Raw genomic sequence first — 25,099 nt, forward strand, 5'->3', positions numbered from 1 at the left:
TGCATTGCTATAAAGAAACTTCTGGCCGAGCGCAGTGGCTCCCTCCTATAAACCCAGCACTTTGGGAGGCCGAGACGGGCAGATCATTTGAGGTCAGGAGTTTGAGATCAATCAGCCTGGCCAACATAGTGAAACCATGCCTGTATTAAAAATACAAAAATTAGCCAGACGTCATGGCTCACACCTGTAATTCCAGCTACTCAAGAGGCTGAGGCAGGAGAATTGCTTGAACCCAAGAAGGTGGAGGCTGCAATGAGCCGGGATCGTGCCACTGCCCTCCAGCCTGGGCAACAGAGTGAGACTCTATCTCAGAAAAAAAAAATACCTGAGACTGGGTAATTCATAAGAAAAGAGGGCCGGTAGGCCGGGCGCGGTGGCTCAAGCCTGTAATCCCAGCACTTTGGGAGGCCGAGGTGGGTGGATCACGAGGTCAAGAGATCGAGACCATCCTGGTCAACATGGTGAAACCCCGTCTCTACTAAAAATACAAAAAATTAGCTGGGCATGGTGGTGCGTGCCTGTAATCCCAGCTACTCAGGAGGCTGAGGCAGGAGAATTGCCTGAACCCAGGAGGCGGAGGTTGCGGTGAGCCGAGATCGCGCCATTGCACTCCAGCCTGGGTAACAAGAGCGAAACTCCGTCTCAAAAAAAAAAGAAAAGAAAAGAGGGCCGGGCGCGGTGGCTCAAGCCTGTAATCCCAGCACTTTGGGAGGCCGAGGCGGGGGGATCACGAGGTCGAGAGATCGAGACCATCCTGGTCAACATAGTGAAACCCCGTCTCTACTAAAAATACAAAAAACTAGCTGGGCGTGGTGGTGCGTGCCTGTAATCCCAGCTACTTAGGAGGCTGAGGCAGGAGAATTGCCTGAACCCAGGAGGCGGAGGTTGCGGTGAGCCGAGATGGCGCCATTGCACTCCAGCCTGGGTAACAAGAGCGAAACTCCGTCTCAAAAAAAAAAAAAAAAAAAGAAAAAAGAAAAGAGATGTAATTGGCTCCCAGATCTGCAGGCTGTACAGGAAGTGTGGCACTGGTATCTGCTTGGCTTTTGGGAAACCCTCAGGGAACTTTTACTCATGGCAGAAGGTGAAGCAGGACCAGACATCTCACATCACAGAGTGAGTAAGAGAGTGAGTGTGGGGAGGAGGTGCCACACTTCACAACAACCAGATCTGTAAGAACTCACTATGGAGAGGACAGCACCAAGCCATGAGGGATCCGCCCCATAACCCAAATACCCCACCAGGCCCCACCTCCAACACTGGGGATTATATTTCCATGAGATTTGGCTGGGGACAAGTATCCAAACCACATCAACTATTCTTGTCCTGTAAGAACAAAATGTTGGCCAGGTGCAATGGCTCATGCCTGTAATCCCAGCACTTTGGGAGGCTGAGGCAGGTGGATCACCTGAGGTCAGGAGTTCAAGACCAGCTTGGACAACAGGGTGAAACCCCGTGTCTACTAAAAATATTAAAAATAAATACAAAAAATCAGCCGTGCTTGCAATCTCAGCTGCTCAGGAGGCTGAGGCAGAATTGCTTGAACCTGGAGGCGGAGATTGCAGTGAGCCAAGATTGCGCTACTGTACTCCAACCTGGGTGACAGAACGAGACTCTGTCTAAATTTTTAAAAAAGTGTTCAGACAACATTCTTGAGCTTTTGCCTGATTTTCATGTATCCTGCCAGCCCTTCCTAACACGGCATCTGTTTGCGTTTACTTAGTAAATCACCACTTTATGTTTGCCCAGCTTTTAGAAACAGGTAGCCCAAGAGGCAGGTACAAGAGCCACCAAAAATGATTGAAAGTGAATGATTCTCAACTGAGTGAGAGTCCTAAGGGAAGGGAAAATTTCAAGAAGGAGAATGGCGGACAATGTCCCACGCCGAAGAGAGGTTAAGGAAGACAAGATATGGAAGTGTTCATTAGATTTGGCGATTGTGATTTCATCAGTGAACTAATGAAACTGATGACCTAAAAGAGACAGAAACCCTGTTACAGTGAGGGGTGAATGGCAGGTGGGAAGTGGATGTAAGGATTTGGAATTCATCTCTTTTTAGGTGGCCATTGATGTCATGGCCATGGATTCTGTCACTTTATAGGGAGAGTGAAGTAGGAACCAAAGCAGACGTAGGGCCCTGCCTTAAAGAACTCTTAACATTATATACAGGTAAGGAAGTACATCTACAAAGACAGAAGGAATAGCCAGAGAGTAGGAGAAAAACCAGAAGATTCTGGTATTAATCCAAGAGAAAGTGTTTCAAGGAAGAGGACTGGCCAACAGGGTTGGCCACTAAAACTACTAAAAATATGTTCGGGCGTGGTGGCTCACGCCTGTAATCCCAGCAGTTTGGGAGGCCGAGGCGGGTGGATCACAAGGTCAAGATATCGAGACCATCCTGGCCAACATGGTGAAACCTGGTCTCTAAAAAAATTTTTTTTAATTAAAAAAAAAAAAGAAGAAAGAGAGAAAGGAAGGGAGGAAGAGAGGGAGGGGCGGGCCACGTGTGGTGGCTCACTCCAGTGCTTTGGGAGGCCAAGGCTAGTGGATCACTGAGGTCAGAAGTTTGAGACCAGCCTGACCAACATGGAAAAACTCCGTGTCTACTAAAAATACAAAAATTAGCCAGGTGTAGTGGTGCATGCCTGTAATCCGAGCTACTCAGGAGGCTGAGGCAGGAGAAATGCTTGAACCCGGGAGGTGGAGGTTGCAGGGAGCTGGGATCTCACCATTGCACTCCAGCCTGGAAAACAAGACTGAAATTTCGTCTCAAAAAAAAAAAAAAAAAAAAAGAAGGGGAGGGAGGGAGTGAGGAAGGAAGGAAGGAAGGAGACAAGCCTAGGCAATATAGTGACACCCTGCCTCTATTAAAAAAATATAAAATGAGCCTGTAATCCCAGCTACTCAGGAGGCTGAGGCAGGAGAATTGCCTGAGCCCAGGAGGCGGAGGTTGTGGTGAGCCGAGATCTCGCCATTGCACTCCAGCCTGAGTAACAAGAGCGAAACTCCATTTCACAAAAAAAAAAAAAAAAAAAAAAAAAAAAAAATATGTATATATATATATATATATATATATATATATATATATATATATATATATAAAATGTTGGCCTGGTGCAGTGCCTCATGCCTGTAATTCCAGCACTTTGGGAGGCGGAGGTGGGAAGATTGCTTGAGCTCAGGAGTTGAAGACCAGCCTAGGCAATACAGTGAGACCCCATTTCTTTAAAAAAAAAAAAAAAGTACTGATTCATGCTACAACATGGATGAACCTTGAAAAAATGCTAAGTGAAAGAAAGCAGATACAAAAGGCTATATATTATATGACTCTGTTTATATAAAATATCCACAATAGGCAAATCCACAGAGATGGAAAATAGATTAGTGGTTTTCTAGGGCTGAGAGAAGAGTGGGAATCAAAGAGTGACTGTGAGGCTGGACGTGGTGGCTCACACCTGTAATCCCAAAACTTTGGGAGGCCGAGGCTGGTGAATTATCTGAGGTCAGGAGTTCGAGACTACCCTGACCAACATGGTAAAACTCTGTCTCTACTAAAAATACAAAATTAGGGCCGGGCACAGTGGCTCAAGCCTGTAATCCCAGCACTTTGGGAGGCCGAGGGGGGTGGATCATGAGGTCAAGAGATCGAGACCATCCTGGTCAACATGTGAAACCCCGTCTCTACTAAAAATACAAAAAAACTAGCTGGGCGTGGTGGCGCGTGCCTGTAATCCCAGCTACTTAGGAGGCTGAGGCAGGAGAATTGCCTGAGCCCAGGAGGCGGAGGTTGTGGTGAGCCGAGATCGCGCCATTGCACTCCAGCCTGGGTAACAAGAGCGAAACTCCGTCTCAAAAAAAAAAAAAAAAAAAATACAAAATTAGCAGGGTGTGGTGGTGCACGCCTGTAATCCCAGCACTTTGGGAGGCTGAGGCACGTGGATCATCTGAGGTCAGGACTTTGAGACCAGCTGGGCCAACATGGTGAAACCCTGTCTCTAATAAAAATAAAAAATTCACCGAGGGTGGTGGCGCATGCCCGTAATCCCAGCTACTTGGGAGACTGAGGCAGGAGAATCACTTAAACCCGGGAGGTGGAGGTTGCAGTGGGCCCAGATCATGCCACTGCACTCAAGCCTGGGTGACAGAGACTCCATCTAAAATAAATAAATAAATAAAATAAGGCCGAACACGGTGGCTCATGCCTATAATCCCAGCACTTTGCGAGGCCAAGGTGTGTAGATCACAAGGTCAGGAGATCTAGACCAACCTGGCCAACATAGTGAAACACCATCTCTACTAAAAATATAAAAATTAGCTGGGCATGGTGGTGTGTGCCTGTAGTCCCAGCTACTTGGGAGGCTGAGGCAGGAGAATTGCTTGAACCCGGGAGATGGAGGTTGCAGTGAGCCAAGATCGCACCATTGCACTCCAGCCTGGGCTACAGAGTAAGACTCCGTCTCAAAAAATAAAAATAAATTAAATAAAATAGCCGGGCGCGGTGGCTCAAGCCTGTAATCCCAGCACTTTGGGAGGCCGAGGCGGGCGGATCACGAGGTCGAGAGATCGAGACCATCCTGGTCAACATGGTGAAACCCCGTCTCTACTGAAAATACAAAAAACTAGCTGGGCATGGTGGCGCGTGCCTGTAATCCCAGCTACTCGGGAGGCTGAGGCAGGAGAATTGCCTGAACCCGGGAGGCGGAGGTTGCGGTGAGCCGTGTTCGCGCTATTGCACTCCAGCCTGGGTAACAAGAGCGAAACTCCGTCTCAAAAATAAATAAATAAATAAATAAATAAATAAATAAATAAAATAAAATGGTGATTTTCATATTATGTGAATTATATCTCACTTAAAGAATGGGAGAGAAGGCCGGCCACGGTGGCTTATGCCTATAATCCTACCGCTTAGGAAGGCTGAAGCGGGCAGATCGCCTGAGAAGGTTGGGAGTTTGAGACCAGCCTGACCAACATGGAGAAACCCCATCTCTACTAAAAATACAAAAATTAGCAGGACATGGTGGCGCATGCCTGTAGTCCCAGCTACTCAGGAGGCTGAGGCGGGAGAATCGCTTGAGTCTAGGAGTTCAAGGCTGCAGTAAGCTACGATCACACCACTGCACTCTTTAGCCTGGCCAACACAGCGAGACCCTGTCTCTAAAATTTATGTATATATATATAGCCAACCCCTCATCCCTTCATCTAGGGCCTTGCTACCCAAAGTGCTGGTCCAAGGTCCAGCAGCATTCACATCACCCGGGAGGTTGTTGGAAATGCAGAACTAGAATTTGTATTCTAACAAGATTCCCAGATGATTCACGTGTACAAGAGAGCTTGAGAATCGCTGCTCTGGGAGAGTGGGAGCTTGGCTGGACTAAAGAAATGTAGGGTTGGCCAGGTGCGGTGGCTCTCGCCTGTAATCCCAGAACTTTGGGAGGCCAAGGCCAGCAGATCACCTGAGGTCAGGAGTTTGAGACCAGCCTGGCCAACATGGTGAAACTCTGTCTCTACTAAAAATACAAAATTAGCTGGGTATGGTGGTGCATGCCTGTAGTCCCAGCTACTCGGGAGGCTGAGACAGGAGAATCGCTTGAACCCGGGAGGTGGAGGCTGCAGTGAGCCAAGATCATGCCACTACACTTTAGCCTGGGTGAGACAGAGTGAGACTCTGTCTCAAAAAAAAAAAAAAAAAAAAAAAAAAGCTGGGTATGGTGGCTCACGCCTGTAATCCCAGCACTTTGGGAGGCCAAGGCAGGCGGATCACAAGGTCAAGAATTAGAGACCAGCATGGCAAATATAGTGAAAACTTGTCTCTACTAAAAATACAAAATTAGCTGAGTGTTGTGGAGCACGCCTGTAACCCCAGCTACTCAGGAGGCTGAGACAGGAGAATTGCTTGAACCCAGGAGGTGGAGGCTGCAGTGAGCCAAGATTGTGTCGCTGCACTCAAGCCTGGATGAGACTCTATCTCAAAAAAAAAAAAAAAAAAAAAGAAAGAAAAAGAAAAGAAAAAAAGGCCGGGCGTGGTGGCTCATGCTTTCATGCCTGTAATCCCAGCACTTTGAGAGGCCGAGGGGGATGGATCACAAGGTCAGGATTTTGAGATCAGCCTGGCCAATGTGGTGAAAACCTGTCTCTAGTAAAAATACAAAAATTAGCTGGGCATGGTGGCAGGCCCCTGTATTCCCAGCTACTCGGGAGGCTGAGGGAGGAGAATCACTTGAACCTGGGAGGTGGAGGTTGTATTGAGCCAAGAGCATGCCACTGCACTCCAGCCTGGGTGACAAGAGTGAGACTGCACCTCAAAAAAAGAAAGAAAGAAATGTAGGGTTATGGGGCAGCATTAAGGGCCCACTTTAAATTAATGGTCATGAACTTGAAGCGAGACTAGTTGGTTTCTTCCAGCCTCATTCGTCTGTCAGAGGTGCAAGTCGTTGAGTAAGAGAATTGGATTTATCAGGGTTAGGGCTTCACCAAATGAGTACAAGTAAAGGCAAAGTGTGTACAGGCAAGGTGAGTGTTCGATGCAATTTAAGCTAAGTTAGGAGGGCAGAGAAGTCACAAAGGGGTGGCAGAGAGAAAAGAGGAAAGGTGATAGGGATTGATGGTCTCATCAATGGATGAATGGTCCCAGCGGGGTGGAAATAGCCTTAGTGTTAGGGCACTAGAGGAAGTGAGCTGTGAGGATAGGAGGCGGTGGTAAGAGAATGGGAGAATGCCATGGTCAAAAGTTTGACAGGGAACAGGTGGCTGGGTGTGGTGGACAAGATCATTGGAGAAGAGGAGGCCAAGGGTCTGGTAGTATCTACATGAATATTGAAATCACCAAGAACTGTGACAGGAGTAGTGTTTGAGAGAGTGACAGTAAGCCAGGAGCTAAATGAGCAAGGAATGAGAGGGAGAGACTCAAGGACTGGTAGGAGACTGCAACAACAACAAAAAAGAGTTATCATTGGCTGGGTGCGGCAGCTCACGCCTGTAATCCCAGCACTTTCCGAAGCCAAGGCGCGCAGATCCCCTGAGGTCAGGAGTTGGAGACTAGCCTAGCCAACATGGTGAAACCCCAGCTCTACTAAAAATACAAAAAGTAGCCGGGTGTGGTGGTGGGTGCTTATAATCCCAGTTACTCGGGAGGCTGAGGCAGGACAATTACCTGAACCCGGGAGGCACAGGTTGCAGTGAGCTGAGATTGTGCCACTGCACTCCAACCTGGACAATGGAGTGAGATTCCGTTTCAAAAAAAAAAAAAGAACCACTAAATAGGCCAGGCACAGTGGCTCACACCTGTAATCCCAGCACTTTGGTAGGCAGAGTGGGGCAGATATCTTGAGCTCAGGAGTTCAAGACCAACATGGCCAACATATACCCCATCTCTACCAAAAACACAAATATTAGCCGGGTGTGGTGGCATGCGCCTATAGTCCCAGCCACTTGAGAGGCTGAGGCACGAGAATCGCTTGAACCCAGGAGGTGGAGGTTGCAGTGAACCAAGATCACACCACTGCGCTCCTCCAGCCTGGCTGACAGAGCAACACTCTGTCTCAAAAAAAAAAAAGAAAAGAAAAGAAAGAAAAAGAAAAGGAGCCACTAAATACAGTGACATGATCGGGCTTAGGTTTTAACAGGATCATTGGCTGCTGTGTTGAGAAGAAACAGTAGAGGGGCAGGGCCAGAGAAGGGGGAAGAGTTTGGAGGATTTTGCAGTAATCCAAGTGAGAGATGAACCATGGTAAGGAAAATGAGGAGCACTGAATTCGAGCTACATTTGTGAGAGAGCTGATGGGATTTGCTTAGAGATTGGATTAAGGGTATAACAGAAAGAGAAGAATCAAGAGTGAGTTTCTTTCTTTTTTATTTTTTTTAAAGACAGGGTTTCGCCATGTTGGTCAGGCTGGTCTTGAACTCCCCGACCTCAGGTGATCCACCCGCCTTGGCCTCCAAAGTGCTTGGATTAGAGGCATGAGCCACCACGCCTGGCCATTTCACTGTCCCTCAGACCGCCACATACTGTGCTCCTTTCACTGACCACCAATGAAAGAGGTGCCCCTTCCTGAAGTGCGGCAGGGGGCCGGATAAATGGCCTCAGGGGGCCCGCATGTGGACCGCGGGCCGTAATTTGGGGACGCCTGCTCTACACCTTTGCAAACATAATCGTCCCTCGGTATCCAAGAAGGATTGGTTCCAGGATCCCTTTTTTATTTTAAGACAAAGTTTAGCTCTTGTTGCCCAAGCTGGAGTGCAATGGTGCAATCTTGGCTCACCACAACCTCCGCCTCCCAGGTTCAAGCGATTCTCCTGTTTCAGCCTCCCGGGTAGCTGGGATTACAGGCATGCACCACCACATCCGGCTAATGTTTTTATATTTTTTTTAGTAGAGATAAGGTTTCTCCATGTTGGTCAGGCAGGTCTCAAACTCCCGACCTCAGGTGATCCACCTACCTCAGCCTCCCAAAGTGCTGCAATTACAGGTGTGAGCCACCATGCCTGGCCATTTTTCCAAATGTATATTTTTTAACTTGGATTTTTTTTTTGCTTATTGATTTAACAGCAAGCATTTTCTTTCTGGTGATCAGAAGCAGCAGCAAATAAGTCTTTAAGTACTTATATCAATCATCCTTTTAATACTGCTTTATAGCGCACTTCTTCCTCGTTTTCCTTCTACTTTTCATGCCACCCCTTCTCAGTATTTTTTTTTTTTTGAGACAGGGTCTCACTGTGTTGCCCAGGCTGGAGTGCAGTGGCACAATCATGGCTTACTGCAGCCGTGAACTCCTGGGCTCATATGATCCTCCTGTCTCACCTTCCAAACAGCTGGGGCTAATACAAAATTAGCTGAGCGTGGTGGTGCGTGCCTGTAATCCCAACTACTCAGGAGGCTGAGGTGGGAGAATTGCTTGAACCCAGGAGGCGGAGGTTGCAGTGAGCCAAGATCACTCCACTGCACTCCAGCCTGGGCAACAGAGCAAGATTCTGTCTAAAAACAAAAACAAATACAAAAAAAAAAAAAGAAAACAAAACAAGTAGCTGGGACTACAGGCACGTGCCACCACACCCATTGACTCAATTTTGTATTTTTTTTAATAGAGATGGCGTCTCACTATGTTGTCCAGGCTGGTCTAAAACTCCTGGCCTCAACTCATCCTCCTGCCTCAGCTTCCCAAAATGGTGGGATTACAGGTGTTAGCCACTGCACCTGGCCCCTGCTTTGCTTTTCTTGATGACACCACGTTCTGATGTGTCATGTAATTTATATATTTGTCTAACTCCCCACTATAATTAAACTAAATGAGGGCAGAGTTTTTTTAGACTTTTAAATTTTTATTTTTATTTTTATTTTTTTTATTTTTTTTTTTTTGAGACGGAGTTTTGCTCTTGTTACCCAGGCTGGAGTGCAATGGCGCGATCTTGGCTCACCGCAACCTCCGCCTCCTGGGTTCAAGCAATTCTCCTGCCTCAGCCTCTGGAGTAGCTGGGGCTGCAGGCACGTGCCACCACTCCCAGCTAATTTTTGTATTTTTTAGTAGAGACGGGGTTTCACCATGTTGACCAGGATGGTCTTGATCTCTCGACCTCGTGATCCACCCGCCTCGGCCTCCCAAAGTGCTGGGATTACAGGCTTGAGCCACCGCGCCCGGCAAATTTTTATTTTTTTATGTATTTATTTATTTGGAGACAGAGTCTTGCTCTACTGCACAGGCTGGAGTGCAATAGCGTGGTCTCAGCTCACTGCAACCTTCACCTCCCAAGTAACTGGGATTACAGGCATGTGCCACCACGCCTGGCTAATTTTTGTATTTTTAGTAGAGATGGGGTTTCACCATATTGGCCAGGCTGGTCTCGAACTCATGACCTTGTGATCCACCCACCTCAGCCTCCCAAAGTGCTGGGATAATCGGCATGAGCCACCTCACCCAGTCGAATTCTTATTATTTTGAAATAAGATTCACAAGAAGTTGCAAAGAAAGACCGAGAGGCCCTGTGTACCCTTTATCTAGTCTTCCCCAATGTTAGCATCATGCATAACTGTACAATATCATGACCAGGAAATTCACATTGGCACAGTCCACAGAGCTTATTCAGATTTCATCAGTTATACATGTTCTCATCGGGGCAGGAGTAGGCAAAGGGGAGTTGTATAGAATTCTTTTTCTTTTCTTTTCTTTTTTTTTTTTTTTTTTTTTTTTTTGAGTCAGAGTCTCACTCTGTCACCCAGGCTGGGATCTCTGCTCATTGCAACCTTCACCTCCCGGTTCAAGCAACTTCCCCGGTCTCAGCCTGCCAAGCAGCTTGGACTACCGGCGCGTGCCACCACGCATGGCTAATTTTTGTATTTTTTAGTAGAGATGGGGTTTCACCATGTTGGTCAGGCTGGTCTCGAACTCCTGCCCTCGTGATCCGCCTCCTTGGTCTTCTAAAGTGCTAAGATTACAGTCGTGAGCCACCGCTCCTGGCAAATTCTATCACGTGTAGCTTTGTGTAATTCCCACCACATACAAAAAATCCAGAACCATACCATCACCACAAAACTCTATGAGGGGAGGGATTTTTGGTCAGATTTGTTTGCTCCTGTACCCCCAGCACAAAGACCAGAACCTGACAGAATAGGTCCTCAAAATCTGTGGAGTTGAAAAGGCAATAGAGGGTAGTGGAGACAGCACAGAATCTGAAGCCTGGACCACCTGAGTCTGAGTACTGGCTGTGCCACCCAGTAGCTGTGTGACCCTGGGGACACAACTTAAACCTGTCCCTGCCACAGTTTCCTTTTCTGTAAAAGGATAATTAACCGTACTTAAACTTTGTAGTGTTGTGGTGAGGATTCAAAGAGTCACTGGTAAGACATGTTAAACACACAGTGAGGTATGAATTAATACATGCAGACACGTAGTAACTATCAATCCCCATAAGCAGCGACCACTGTTACTTTCATCCTTTTACATCACAACAGAACAAATAGTGCTAGGAGCCATAAGAAAGGTAAAAATTAACTATTACAACATTGTTGAACGGCTGACGGTCCCTTCCCACACTTCCCAGGCAAGTCAAAATGACTAGCAGCCCTCTGGGAAAAGGGCACTTGCTGTCCGCCTGCGCAGCCCCGACTGGGCGTTCCCAGTCCGCGGCGCCCGGAGATGACGAACTCTTCCCTCGCCCTCCCGTAGGGTTAGTCCCGCCCAATCTGCTCTTTCGCTTTTTGGAAGGGCTTCTGCTTTGGCATTTATCACGGGCTGTCTGCCTCACTTACGAAGCAGGGTGCCCCTAGCACACTGCACGGCCCCTGGGGGAGCCCACTTAGGGAAGCGAAGCAAAGCGAATTGCATTTGGCAGGAAGCAGCGCGCTTTCCCACGGCGGCACGGGAGCACACGGGTAGACTGAGAAGGCGCTTGGAAGAGGCGGTCGGCGCGCCGCGTCACCTTCCAAGCTCCGCCCGCCAGAAGCGCCTTCTAAGCTCGTTCTTCCGGCTGCCTTCTTCCTCTCTTCCTTTCTCCGCCATCGTGGTGTGTGCTTTACTCCGTTTCTCGCCATGGTAAGTCCATCGGCCCCCATCGGCCCCGGGGTAGGTTCCCAAGACTCGAGGCCTCCGCCACGAAATGCCTGGGCCGCGCGGAGCGTGGAGGGGCAGGAGCCTTTTAAAGTCTTTCACAAGAAAAGGTCGGGTTCGGCCACTGTTGTCTTCGTGGCCTGGAGGGAAGCCATGTGAGCCAGCAAGCAACCTGGAGAGGGACGGACTGCGCTGCGGCCGCTGATTCGAGGGGGCTCTTTGTTCGCCAGGCCGCTGCCGAGACGGGCAGGAATTCCGCTTTCCCATCGCTTGTAGCGATCTCTGGTTCTGGAGGCGGGGTGTAGGAGATGGCAGCCGCCCCCGAAATCGTGGGCTGCCCGTGGCTCGCGCATCGTGGAGGGTGATCAGGAGAGTAATATGGGCTACTGGTTTTCGAAGAGGGTTGAACTTGGCGTGGAGAAGCGAACCACATGTTTAGATCCCAGGACTTTTGTTTACAGGACGTTTATTCGGAGACTTGAGCATCACTCCGTGGAAGCGCCTAGGACAAGGGGTATTTTGTGAACGTGTATGTCATTCAGGCCTTAGTAAATACCAGCAGCGGACCAGTCACTGTTTGACTGGGAAATGTAAAATGTTGATTGGTTTCTAGATATGGAGGCGATAAGTACTAATATTTTATAGTTTGTTATTTGACAGAATTTACAACTACTGTGGACGGGGAGAAGGGGGTGTAATCTTTGCCTTCTTTGTATTGGCTCCCATTGTTATGCAAGGGTATGTTGGTCGAGGTTGGCCAGGCATTAAACGTGCATCCGTGCCATTTTTGCAAGATTATTCTCTAGATTTGTGGAAGTATTGGGGTTGGCTTCTATGACTGAAGGTCTTTATGAAAGCCAGAAGATACCAACTAGAAATTGAGACAGTCATCCTTTGAAAAGTAAAAGTGACATTTCATTATTTTTATTTTTGTTTTTATTTATTTATTTTCGAGACGGAGTTTTGCTCCTGTTACCCAGGCTGGAGTGCAATGGCGCACGATCTCGGCTCACCGCAACCTCCGCCGCTTGGGTTCAGGCAATTCTCCTGCCTCAGCCTCCTGAGTAGCTGGGTTTACAGGCACGTGCCACCATGCCCAGCTAATTTTTTGTATTTTTAGTAGAGATGTGGTTTCACCATGTTGACCGGGATGGTCTCGATCTCTTGACCTCGTGATCCACCCGCCTCGGCCTCCCAAAGTGCTGTGATTACAGGCTTGAGCCACCGCGCCCAGCTTCATTTATTTTTAAATTTAGAAGTTTACCTTTTTGACCAGTGAAATTTAGCAATGGGGCTAGAGTTAGGGTGAATACGGAAATGGCGAGTGAGTTAGATCTTCTGAATGTCAGGGACTTTGCCTAAGTCTTAATTAGCCTCCCGATGACACTTGAAAAGTATGTACCCTGTGTTACAAAGTACAGCACTGAGACTCGTTAACTTGCAAGTGGTAGGTGGTTCTGTTTGACTCAAAGCTGTGTTCTTCCCAGGAAGCCAAGTTAGCCATTCCCAGTGTGGTCTGAGTCCTTGGGGGACCACCTGGTAAACTGGAAGGTAGCCTCTGGCTGTGGAGCAGAGAGGACTTGGGTTTGAATCCTGGTTCTGCACATTGATGCTCCGATTTTCTGCATGTTTCTTTCTTTTTTTTTTTTTTTTGAGAGACAGTCTTGCTCTGTTGCCCAGGCTAGAGTGCAATGGCACACTCTAGGCTCACCACAACCTCCACCTCCAGTGTTCAAGCAATTCTCCTGCCTCAGCCTCCCAAGTAGCTGGGATTACAGGTGTACACCACCCCACCTGGCTAATTTTTGTATTTTTAAGTAGAGACCAGGTTTCACCATGTTGGTCAGGTTGGTCCCCTGACCTCATGGTCTGCCTGGCTTCTGCATGTTTCTTAACCTCCTGATTCTACTTTTTTGAGACAAAGTCTGTCTCCATCGCCCAGGCTGGAGTGCAGTGGTGCAGTCTCTGCTCACTGCAACCTCTGCTTCCCAGGTTCAAGCAATTCTCCTGCCTCGGCCTCCCGAGTAGCTGGGACTACAGGTGTGCACCACCACACCCAGGTAATTTTTGTATTTTTAGTAGAGATATGTTGAACAGCATGGTCTCTTGACCTCATGATCTGCCGCCTAGGCCTCCCAAAGTGCTGGGATTATAGGCGTGAATTACCGCACCCGCCCTCATTCTACTTATTTTTATTTGAACAATGGAAACTGATATCTGCCTCCAGACAAGTTGTGAGGGTCAGAGGCTTGTCTTGGTGGCTTAGCATTGAGAAGATTTGGGGACGGGGGTATGTGTTAAGCACTCAAATATTGGTTCGAAGGAGTTGTTTGAATCATCTGGGCAGGCTGTAATATCATTGTCTAAACTGATTGCATTTTCTTCCCAGTCTTCTCACAAGACTTTCAGGATTAAGCGATTCCTGGCCAAGAAACAAAAGCAAAATCGTCCCATTCCTCAGTGGATTCGGATGAAAACTGGTAATAAAATCAGGTAAGACCCTCCATCATACTGCTTGTATTTTGTGAAATGTAAGAGCCACTGTGCCTGGCCAAGGTTACTTTTTGAGTATAAATACATGATTAAAATTGCATGCTATCCAATCCATCCTCTGACATCAATCTCAAATTCCTTTTTAAAAACGTACTTATGCCAGGTGTGGTGGCTCACGCCCGTAATCCCAGCACTTTAGGAGGCTGAGGTGGCTGGATCGCGAGGTCAACAGTTCAATACCAGCCTGGGCAACATGGAGAAACCCCGTCTCTACTAAAAAATACAAAAATTAGCCAGGCACAGCGGCATACACCTGAAATCCCAACTACTGGGGAGGCTGAGGCAGGAAAATTGCTTCAACTCGGGAGGCAGAGGTTGCAGTGAGCTGAGATCGCACCACTGAACTGTATGTAGCCTGAGCGACAAAGCAAGACTCCCATCTCAAAGAAACAAACACATTTCTTTTGTTTCTGTACTGTATCCAGCCCAAAGCTGGGCTTAGGGGCAGACACTCTTCCAGTACTTGTTAATTTCCTGGTCATCTTCAGTCTGAGCTAGGTTATAAGGTAGAAGGCTGTCTTACACACATCCTGGGGTGGGAGACCCAGTCAGTGTTTTTAGGCTTGTTGGTGGGTTTTTGTTTTTTGAGACAGGATCTTGTTCTGTCTTATTATTTTATATGTATGTATGTATTTTAAGAGGGGGTTTTAGGCTGGGCGCAGTGGCTCACGCCTGTAATCCCAGCACTTTGGGAAGCCGAGGCGGGTGGATCACGAGGTCAAGAGATCGAGACCATCCTGGTCAACAAGGTGAAACTCCGTCTCTACTAAAAATACAAAAATTAGCTGGGCATGGTGGCGCGTGCCTGTAATCCCAGCTACTTGGGAGGCTGAGGCAGGAGAATTGCTTGAACCCGGGAGGCGGAGGTTGTGGTGAGCCGAGATGGCGCCATTGCACTCCAGCCTGGGTAACAAGAGCGAAACTCCGTCTCAAAAAAAAAAAAGTGGGGGGGGGGTTCACTGTGTTGGTCAGGCTGGTCTTGAACTCCCGACCTCAGGTGATCCGCCCACCTTGCCCTCCAAAGTGCTTGGATTACAGGCGTGAGCCATTATTTATTTTTATTTTTTAAAGGCTAGTCAAGTGAAGCAGTGGGAGCGGAGAAGGAACAAAGAAATCTGTAACTGGTTGTGATCAATTAGTTGTAAACACCATTGCACTCGCACCAGCCAGAACTACGCACTCTTGAAACTAGTTAGAACTTGATTTGACTTGTATGGCAAACCTAGTGGGATTGGTTTGCTAAGAAGACAGGTGTGGCTTGTTAGGGCTGAAGTTGAGGGCCTGTTTCCTTAGTTTATTTAGTCAGTTAGATGTGAAAATTGCCACCCATCGTAATGTTAGTTAATTGCTTACCTTTTGTTCACTGGATACTAGACACTCTCCTTTATTATTCGATCCACGTACATGAACATTGGTTTCTCTGTGTCCTGCCTGACTGGTGGTACCTGCTGTAAAACTCTGTGGTCTTCTAGAATTGGGAAGGTATTTTGTATGTAGGATTATATACCCTTGACCCAGAGAATTGACCCAATGGAATGATAATCATTGTCTGAGCTACCTTCCAGCTTTAAAAATGTATTGAAAGCAGGTTGCAATTACAGTGCTTCATTTTGTGGAAGTACTGCCATTATCCTGCTGAAAGAAAAGCCGTGTTAATCATTTTTGATTTTGCCTTTATGAGGGTAAAATCGTGAGAGATTGACATGGACAATTCTGGGATTGCTGTTCCCCTGCAGCAGACGTGAATGGGGGAGTTAATTGATGGTAAAGATCATGCAAGGCTGGGCGCCATGGCTCACACATGTAATCCCAGTACTTTGGGAGGCCAGGCTGATGGATCACGAGGTCAGGAGTTCAATATCAGCTTGGCCAAGATGGTGAAACCCCGTCTCTACTAAAAGTACAAAAATTAGCCAGATGTGGTGACGCACGCCTGTAGTCCCAGCTATTCAGAAGGCTGAGGCAGGAGAGTCGTGTGAACCTGGGGGGCGGTGGTTGCAGTGAGCTGAGATTGTGCCACTGTACTCCAGCCTGGGTGACAGTGAGACACTCAGAAAAAACCACATGCGGGAGGTTGTGTGTGTGACCCATTATGAGGGCGTTCGGAATATGTCTGTTTACCTCCAGGTCCATTGAATCAAAAGAGCATGCAGGTACACTTGGAGAGAGCGGGCTTCCCCACCATTTTGATCCCAGTTAAGAGCCTAGCTTTGAATCATTTGGAGAGGATAAAACTTGGCTTGGCTAGTTTTTAAACACATAGGGAATTATTTTTTTTGACTCTCCAGAAAGAGCTCCAAACTTGTTAAAGGAGGGAAAGTGGTACCCTTTGTATTTTGTGGTTCTGAAAAGGTTGTGTGAATGGGAAAAGCTAAACTGTGCGACTGCCTTTGTAACGACGTTTTTTTCTGTGTAGGTACAACTCCAAAAGGAGACACTGGAGAAGGACCAAGCTGGGTCTGTAAGAAATCACACATGCGACGGCACACGTATTCATGCTGTCCGAAGGTCACAATCGAGTGTTACTAAACCAAGCTATCGGGAGACGTTTGAATAGATTCCTTTCTGTATCTGTTAGGAAGGCATTCGTTAGTACAACCCACGGTGCTTCCATTATTCATGTTTAAAAAAAAAAAAGGTTTTGGTTGCCTGGGTTCAGTAATAAATATGTGAGACCTTTCACTTCTATTGCTGTTGTATTGTGCTTTGTGACGTACTGAATTCTCCCTTCCCTGCCAAACCTAACAGCACTATCCAGTAGAACTTTCTGCAATGATAGAAATGGTCTCTGTTTGCCATGTGCTTGAAGTGTGTTTAGTGTAAAGGATTAATTCTATGATTTTTAGACCGAGTCTTACACCATGATCATTTCACCAGGTTGGCCAAGCTGGTCTCAACTCTTGACCTTGTGATCCGCCCACCTCGGCCTCCCAGTGTGAACCACGGCACCTGGCCTTGTAAATTTTACTTAATGTGACTAGTGGCTCCTACACCTTCTGTTTTATTTTTTGAGGCAGATTTTCACTCTTGTCGCCCAGGCTGGAGTGCAGTGGCATGCTCTTGGCTCATTGCAACCTCCTCCCAGGTTCAAGTGATTTTCCTGCCTCAGCCTCCCAGGTAGCTGGGATTACAGGCGCCTGCCACCATGCTTTAAAAATTTAGGTTAAGGCCGGATGCAGTGGCTCACAGCTGTAATCCCAGCACTTTGGGAGGCCGAGGCGGATGGATTGCCTGAGCTCAGGAGTTCGAGACCAGCCTGGGCAACATGGTGAAACCCCATCTCTACAAAAAATTAGCTGGGTGTGGCGGTGTGCACCTGTAATCCCGGCTACCCGGGAGGCTGAGACAGGAGAATTGCAAAAACCCCGGTGGAGGTTGCAGTGAGCCAAGATTGCGTCACTGCATTCCAGCCTGGGCGACAGAGGGAGACTCTGTCTCAAAAAAAAAAAAAAAAAACTAGGTTAATTGTTGACATTGTAACAGGTAATGGCATTGCCTGATTTACTGAAAAGCTACAGCTGAGTGAATGTGCACAGTGGAAATCTTGTGGGTTTGAGCTTTTACCTGGTTAGTTTGCTTCTTTTTTACCCCTTGCAGTTTACCTGGCTGAAGTATCACCAGGGAATTATTTCACATCTCAACCACTAGCGACTTCAGATTTAGAGATGATACAGTAGCAAATTATTGGCCACCTTTGTGTCACGCACTGTTCTAGGTACTTGGGATTCATTGGTTATAGACAAATTATGAGGCATGTTAAATGGTAAGAGTGAATAGGCCAATATACAAGCCTTAGCAGACCTTTTCTGTAGAAAAGATGAGGGAACAAAGCTCCCCCAGTTACCAGTGCAATTAGGATTGAAACTGCCGCAGCAAGGGAAAGAACAGGGTTTGGCTGCAATTCCCTACCTAGTCAATAGGGGGCCTGCGCTGCCTGCACACAGCCAAAAAGGCAGATGGCAGCAGATACGGGCTGCTGCATAAAGTGCAAGTGGTAATGGTGGGAATACACAGCAAAGGAGGCCCTGCCTACAACCACACTAGGAGGTTCAGATGAAAGCAGTTCCGGCCGGGCATAGTGGCTCATGCCTGTAATCCCAGTGCTTTGGGAGGCCCAGGCACATGGATCACCCAAGGTCAGGAGTTTGGAGACCAGCCTTGCCAACATGGTGAAGCCCCGTCTCTACTAAAAGTAGAAAAATTAGCTGGGTGTGGTGGTGCATGCCTGCAGTCCCAGCTACTCCTGAGGCTGAGGCAGGAGAATTGCTTGGACCCAGGTGGTGGAGATTGTAGTGAGCTGACAGCCCCACTGCACTCCAGCCTGAGCAACAGAGCGAGACTGTCTCAAAAAACAAAACAAAAAGCAATTCCTAAGAGCACTGTGCTCACCAGAAGTGTGAAGAATGAGCTCCAGAATACTGAGGAACTTAGGAGCTTTAAAGGGATCTTTGGAACCTATCTCCAGAACCCCTAGACTGCAAATTTTTCTTTCTTTTTTTTTTTTGAGATGGAGTCTCACCCTGTCACCCAGGCTGGAGTGCAATGGTGCGATCTTGATTCACTGCAACCTCCACCTCCTGGGTTCAAGCGATTCTCCTGCCTCAGCTTCCCGAGTAGTTGGGATGTCAGGCTCCCACCACTGTGCCCAGCTAATTTTTGTATTATTTTTAGTAGAGACAGCTTTTGCCATGTTGGTCAGGCTGGTCTCGAATTCCTGACCTCAGGTGATCCACCCGCCTTGGCCTCCCAAAGTGCTGGGATTACAGGCGTAAGCCACCGCACCTGGCCTGACTGCAAATATTTTTTCTTATTGCATCAGTGATGCCTTCATATTCAAAGAAAGCTGCCACTGTGAACAGCAGTTGGTAAACATTAACATACTTAAAAATGTTACTCAGGCCTGGCTCAGTGGCTCACCTGTAATCCCAGCACTTTGAGGGGCTTAGACGGATTGATTTAGCTCATGGGTTCAAGCCCAGCCTGGACAACATGGCAAAACAAAAAATTAGCCAGGCAGGGTGGAGTGCACCTGTAGTCCTAGCTGCCCTGGAGGTTGAAGTGGAATGATCACCTGGAAGGTTGAGGCTGCTGTGAACCATGATCACACTACTGCACTCCAGCCTGGGCAACACAGTGAGACTCCATCTCAAAAAACAAACAAACAAACAAACAAACAAAAAAACAGGCCGGCGCAGTGGCTCACACCTGTAATCCCATCACTTTGGGAGGCCAAGGTAGGCAGATCACAAGGTCAGGAGATCAAGATCATCCTGGCCAAAGTGGTGAAATCCCATCTCTACTAAAAATATAAAATATGGCATATGGGTAAAGCCTAATTACAAGTTGTCTTCTGGGTAAGCTCTCCTTGTCTGGACTTGCTCTATTAGAGGAGGCATTGTTTTCTGGGTGGCTGAACATGCACTAATGGGAAGACGGACAAATTTTTTTTCTTTTAAAACAAAACACAAAACAAAATAAATTAGCACCTGTAGTCCCAGCTACTCAGGAGGCTGAGGCAGGAGAATCACTTGAATCCAGGAGGCGGAGGTTGCAGTGAGCAGAGATTGCACTACTGCACTCCAGCCTGGCAACAGAGCAAGACTCCATCTCAAAAACAAAAAACAAAACCCTGCTCTCCACCACTCACCAGTTGGGAACCCTCAGCATCTTCATCTGCAAAATGGGGCCTCCCTCAGAAGGTTGTGAGGATGAAGTTTATTTATTTATTGAGACGGAACCTCCCTCAGAAGGTTGTGATCATATTGGTCAGGCTGGTCTCGAACTCCTGACCTCATGATCCACCCACCTTGGCCTCCCAAAGTGCTGGCATTACAGACATGAGCCACCACGCCTGGCCAATTTTTGTATTTTTAGTAGAGGTGGGGTTTCACCATGTTGGCCAGGCTGGTTTCAAATTCCTAGTCCCAAATGATCCACCCACCTCAGCCTCCTGAAGTGCCCAGCCATCTTTCTTTTTCTTAAACCAAGAGAGGGCAATTGAACACAAGGCTTCAGAGATGTCTCATGAAATCCAAGGGCAGAGGGCAGCCAGGCTTCCAGAAGAACCAGAATCAGGGCCTTGAAAGCCACTGAAAGGCAGGCTGCCTTCACTCTCTGGGCCTGAGTCTTCTACTCAGCTTCTTTCTGCATGTCAGTCTCACCCTTGTTCTTTGCAGACCTGCCTCCTCTGCTTCTCTGAACACAAGGCCAAAGATGGCCTCCTCGCCAGTGGAAATGGATGGGAGTCTCTGAATCCCAACAGCAAGACCATGAGAGGGAGAGGCCATTTGGTCCAACTTGGGTCACATGTCCAGTCAAGAGACAATTACTATGGGCCAGGTACTGTGGCTCATGACTGTAATCCCAGCACTTTGGGGGCTGAGGTAGATGGATCAGCTGAGGTCAGAAGTTCATCAGCCCAGCTAAGGTGAAACCCCGTTTCTACTAAAAATACAAAAATTAGCCAGGCGTGGTGGTGTGCGCCTGCAATCCCAGCTACTCTGGAGGCTGAGTTTGGAGAATTGCTCGAACCTGGGAGGTGAGTGTTGCAGTCAGCCAAGATCCTGCTGCTGCACTCCAGCATGGGCAACACAATGAGACTCCATCTCAACAAAAAAAGAGTCAATAACTATGGCTAAGAGGACAGGGTTATGCATAAGCTTGACTGCCCTGTGGGCGGGTTGGTGCCCATGGAAAGCAATATGGGCTTAGCAGACCTTCACAAGAGCATCTGCTCCAAGGGCGCTCTGAACAAGAGACCCGTCTGTGTGCTAGTCCGGGCATTGCCTCAAGAAATCCCTTACCCCTCTGGGATTTGTCCTCATATGTTTGCTCCTGTTCTTTCCGTGCTTCCTACAGTCCTTTTTTTTACATTTATTTTTATTTTTTAATTTTTTTTTTAAGACGGGGTTTCACCATGTTGGTCAGGCTGGTCTTGAACTCCTGACCTCAGGTGATCCGCCCACCTTGGCCTCCAAAGTGCTTGGATTACAGGCATGAGCCACTGCGCCCGGCCTACAGTCCTTTATGCTGATTTTTGCTTAAGTTCGCTTTTCTGTGGGTAAATTTTCAGGAGCTCCCAAGGATACTAAGACATGGGAAAGATGGCATATCAAACAAACAAAGGATAATTCTGAAAGAAATTCGACAAGCTTATGAGTTGTGAGATTTGCAAAAGACATACTCTTTTGATCCAAGACCAAATTCTTGGGTTCGGGCCGCAGTCTAGTTAGAAGTCCAAGCTGGAGGGGCCGGGCGCCGTGGCTCAAGCCTGTAATCCCAGCACTTTGGGAGGCCGAGGCAGGTGGATCACAAGGTCAAGAGATCAAGACCATCCTGGTCAACATAGTGAAACCCCGTCTCTACTAAAAATACAAAAAATTAGCTGGGCATGGTGGCACATGCCTGTAATCCCAGCTACTCAGGAGGCTGAGGCAGGAGAATTGCCTGAACCCAGGAGGCGGAGGTTGCGGTGAGCCGAGATCGCGCCATTGTACTCCAGCCTGGGTAACAAGAGCGAAACTCCGTCTCAAAAAAAAAAAAAAAAAAAAAAAAAAAAAAAAAAAAGAAGTCCAAGCTGGAATAAAATGTTACCTCTCTCCGGAGACTCGGGATGACTCCCATGTTCTTATCTGAAGCCACTAGTTTCAGAGGAAGCCTTTGTAACTGCCTTATGCATTACAGCCTGGTACCTGTCTGTGAGTGTTCTCTGAGACACATACATTGATGCATTCCAAACAGCACAGGGTAGAGGTAACTTTTTCTATTGTTAGTAATTCATTATCACAGTTATGTTTTAAAACATTAAAAAAATAAATTAACCATAGAGAAAACTGGGTGCAGGCTATACAGAACTCTCTATTCTTGCAACTTTTTTTTTTTTTTTTTTTGAGACACAGTCTCGATCTGTCGCCAGGCTGGAGTGCAATGGCGTGATCTCGGCTGACGGCAGCCTCCACCTCCCTCAATTGATTCTCCTGCCTCAGCCTCCCAAGTAGCTGGGACTACAGGCACGCGCCACCATGCCCAGCTAATTTTTTTTGTATTTTCCGTAGAGACAGAGTTTCACCATATTGGCCAGGATAGTCTCGATCTCTTGACCTCGTGATCCACCCGCCTCAGCATCCCAAAGTGCTGGGATTACAGGTGTAAGCCACCGCGCCCGGCCAGCAACTTTTCTGTAAATCTAAAACTATTCTAAAATATAACTTTATAATTTTATTTTAAAATAAAATAAGGCCAGGTGCAGGGACTTAACACATGTAATTCCAGCACTTTGAAAGACAGGCAGGAGGATCACTTGAGCCCACCAGGAGCTAGAGACTAGCCTGGGAAACATAGTGAGACTCCATCTCTACAAAGGAAAAAAAATCCTTTTAATTAGCCAATTGTGGTGTCACACACCTGTAGTCCTTCTACTTGGGAGGCTGAGGTGGTAGGATCACCTGAGCACAGGAGTTTGAGGCTGCAATTAGCTAGGATTGTGCCACTGCCCTCCAGCCTGGGTGACAGAGTGAGACACTGTCTCTAATTAAATAAATAGCTAGGATTGTGCCACTGCACTCCAGCCTGGGTGACAAGAGTGAGACCCTGTCTCAAAATGAAATGAAATGAAATAACCAAGCAAACACCTAAACCTGCAGTGAAATTGATGAAGTATGGTACTCAAGGAGGCATGCCGATGGGTGAGTTCCTGGTTTATTTACAAATCACCAAAAGTTGATGAACTCCGTGAATGATGTCTGCATCATAAACACTTACCTTAAGTTGTGTCTACATAGATCAGTTCCCCATAGATTGATAGAGAAAATGTCCTCCTATTCGCAGAATGGCTGTTCTTAGCAAACGCCTTTGTGTAGGTGCTTTGGTTAACTGCTTGGGGGCAGCAGAGTGACATGGAGTGCTCACAAAGCTTTGGAGCTGGCCAGGTCTGAGTTCACATCAAATATGTATCTCTCACTTACTAGTTGGGTGACTTAAAGGAGTTACTTAACCTCTCTGAGCCTGTGTAAAATGGGGGCTAATAATATTGTGCTATAATTTGCTGTGGCAATTAAATGAGATGGTGTGTTAAAATTGCCTGGCCTATTGTACAATAGCAATCTTTTTTTTTTTTTTTTTTTTTTTTTTTCCTGGCCTAAATTTTTATTTTTTTATTTTTTTATTTTTTTATTTTTTTGAGACGGAGTTTCGCTCTTGTTACCCAGGCTGGAGTGCAATGGCACGATCTCGGCTCACCGCAACCTCCGCCTCCTGGGCTCAGGCAATTCTCCTGCCTCAGCCTCCTAAGTAGCCGGGATTACAGGCACGTGCCACCATGCCCAGCTAGTTGTTTTGTATTTTTTAGTAGAGACGGGGTTTCACCATGTTGACCAGGATGGTCTCGATCCCCTGACCTCGTGGTCCACCCGCCTCGCCCTCCCAAAGTGCTGGGATTACAGGCTTGAGCCACCGCACCCGGCCTAGATTTTTTTATTTTTTAAGAGATGAGGTCCTGCTTTGTTACCCAGGCTGGAGTGCAGTGGCATGATTATAGCTCACTGCAGCCTCAATCTCCTGGACTCAAGTGATCCCTCCTGCCTTGGCCTCCCAAGTAGATGGGACTACAGGTGCACACAATTGCACGTGGCTAATTTTTATCTTTTTTATAGAGACCGGGTGTCACTATGTTCCCAGGCTGCTCTCAAACTCCTGGGTTCCAGCGATCCTCCCACCTCAGGCTTCCGAAGTACTGGGATTAAGGGCATGAGCCACTGCACCTGGCCCTCATGCAATTTATACAATAGCAATCTTTAAGAGTGTCTGGTATATGGCCAGGCGTGGTGGCTCATGCCTGTAATCCCAGCACTTTGGGAGGCCGAGGTGGGCAGATCACCTGAGGTCAGCTGTTCGAGACCAGCCTGACCAACATGGTGAAACCCCATCTCTACTAAAAATACAAAATTAGCCGGGCGTGGTGGCACGCGCCTGTAATCCCAGGTACTTGGGAGGCTGAGGCAGGAAAATCACTTGAACCCAGGAGGAGGAGGTTGCAGTGAGCCAAGACTGTGACATTGCACTCCAGCCTGGGTGACAGAGCAAGACTCCGTCTCAAAAAAGAAAAAAAGTATTCACAGAGGCCAAGGGAAATACTCTGAACTTATATATTTTAAATAAAAAAGGTCTAATAAGGCTGATGCCAAAACAATAAATGTCCATAGTGTGAAGTGCATATTTATATTTTATTTTATTTTATTTATTTTTAAGACAGAGTCTCACTCTGTTGCCCAGGCTGGAGTGCAACGATGAGATCTCGGCTCACTGCCACCTCCGCCTCCCAGGTTCAAGTGATTCTCGTTCCTCAGCCTCCTGAGTAGCTAGGATTACAGGTGTGCGCCACCATGCCTGGCTAATTTTTGTATTTTTAGTAGAGATGGGGTTTTACCATGTTGCCCAGACTGGTCTCAAATTCCTGACCTCAAGTGATCTGCCCGCCTCAGCCTCCCAAAGTGCTGTGATTACAGGCGTGAGCCACCACACCCGGCCACATTTATACATTTTAATCACCAAAATGACACGCTGCAATATGCATGCACATATATTTAGTGTGTCATTTGGGAATCACAGAATGAGGACACTTTATACCAGCAAGAACTTTGTGCTTCAAAAGACACCATGTCACTGGCATTTTTTTTACTTTTTAAAAAATTTTCTTCACTGGCATCTTGAAGAATGCTAGAGATAGTATATGTTCCTGTTATCTATTGCTATGTAACAAACTATCCCAAAACCTAAGCATTTTGTTTCCAACATTGTTTCCTGGGTCAGGAAGTTGGGAAGACCTTGGCTGGTTGTTTTTCTTCTGATCTAGTGGGGGCAGCAGGGATGGAGGATCGGCTTCTAAGATGCCTTCTCCACTCACATGCTAGGTGCCTTAGTGCTGCCTGGCCTTCTGCTCCCTTTCCTTACATGGGGTCTCATCCTCCAGGGCTGCTTTATGTGGCTTGGCCTTTTCTTTTTCTTTCTTTTTT

General features: G+C 47.3%; 1 protein-coding gene and 1 non-coding gene across 2 annotated transcripts; both read left to right on the top strand.

The window, feature by feature from the left end:
* Positions 1–11,207: 11,207 nt before the first annotated feature.
* On the top strand, positions 11,208–16,772 carry RPL39 (ribosomal protein L39). The gene is made up of 3 exons (XM_039464042.2): positions 11,208–11,522; positions 13,927–14,030; positions 16,507–16,772. Exons 1-3 carry the CDS (start codon positions 11,520–11,522, stop codon positions 16,553–16,555), a joined length of 156 nt encoding a protein of 51 aa, XP_039319976.1. The 5' UTR covers positions 11,208–11,519; the 3' UTR covers positions 16,556–16,772.
* LOC120361947 (small nucleolar RNA SNORA69) lies at positions 15,672–15,803 on the top strand. Its single transcript, XR_005577973.1, has one exon. It is a non-coding gene; the product is annotated as a small nucleolar RNA SNORA69 (small nucleolar RNA).
* Positions 16,773–25,099: the final 8,327 nt, after the last annotated feature.

This window comes from Saimiri boliviensis, chromosome X, assembly GCF_048565385.1.
Source record: "Saimiri boliviensis isolate mSaiBol1 chromosome X, mSaiBol1.pri, whole genome shotgun sequence".
Classification (NCBI taxonomy): domain Eukaryota; kingdom Metazoa; phylum Chordata; class Mammalia; order Primates; family Cebidae; genus Saimiri; species Saimiri boliviensis.

Bases quoted from the DNA above. Each gene is read 5' to 3' on its own strand.
- RPL39 (XM_039464042.2), top strand. The intron at 14,031-16,506 runs GTAAGACCCTCC...TTTTCTGTGTAG, and splicing joins AAAACTGGTAATAAAATCAG to GTACAACTCCAAAAGGAGAC.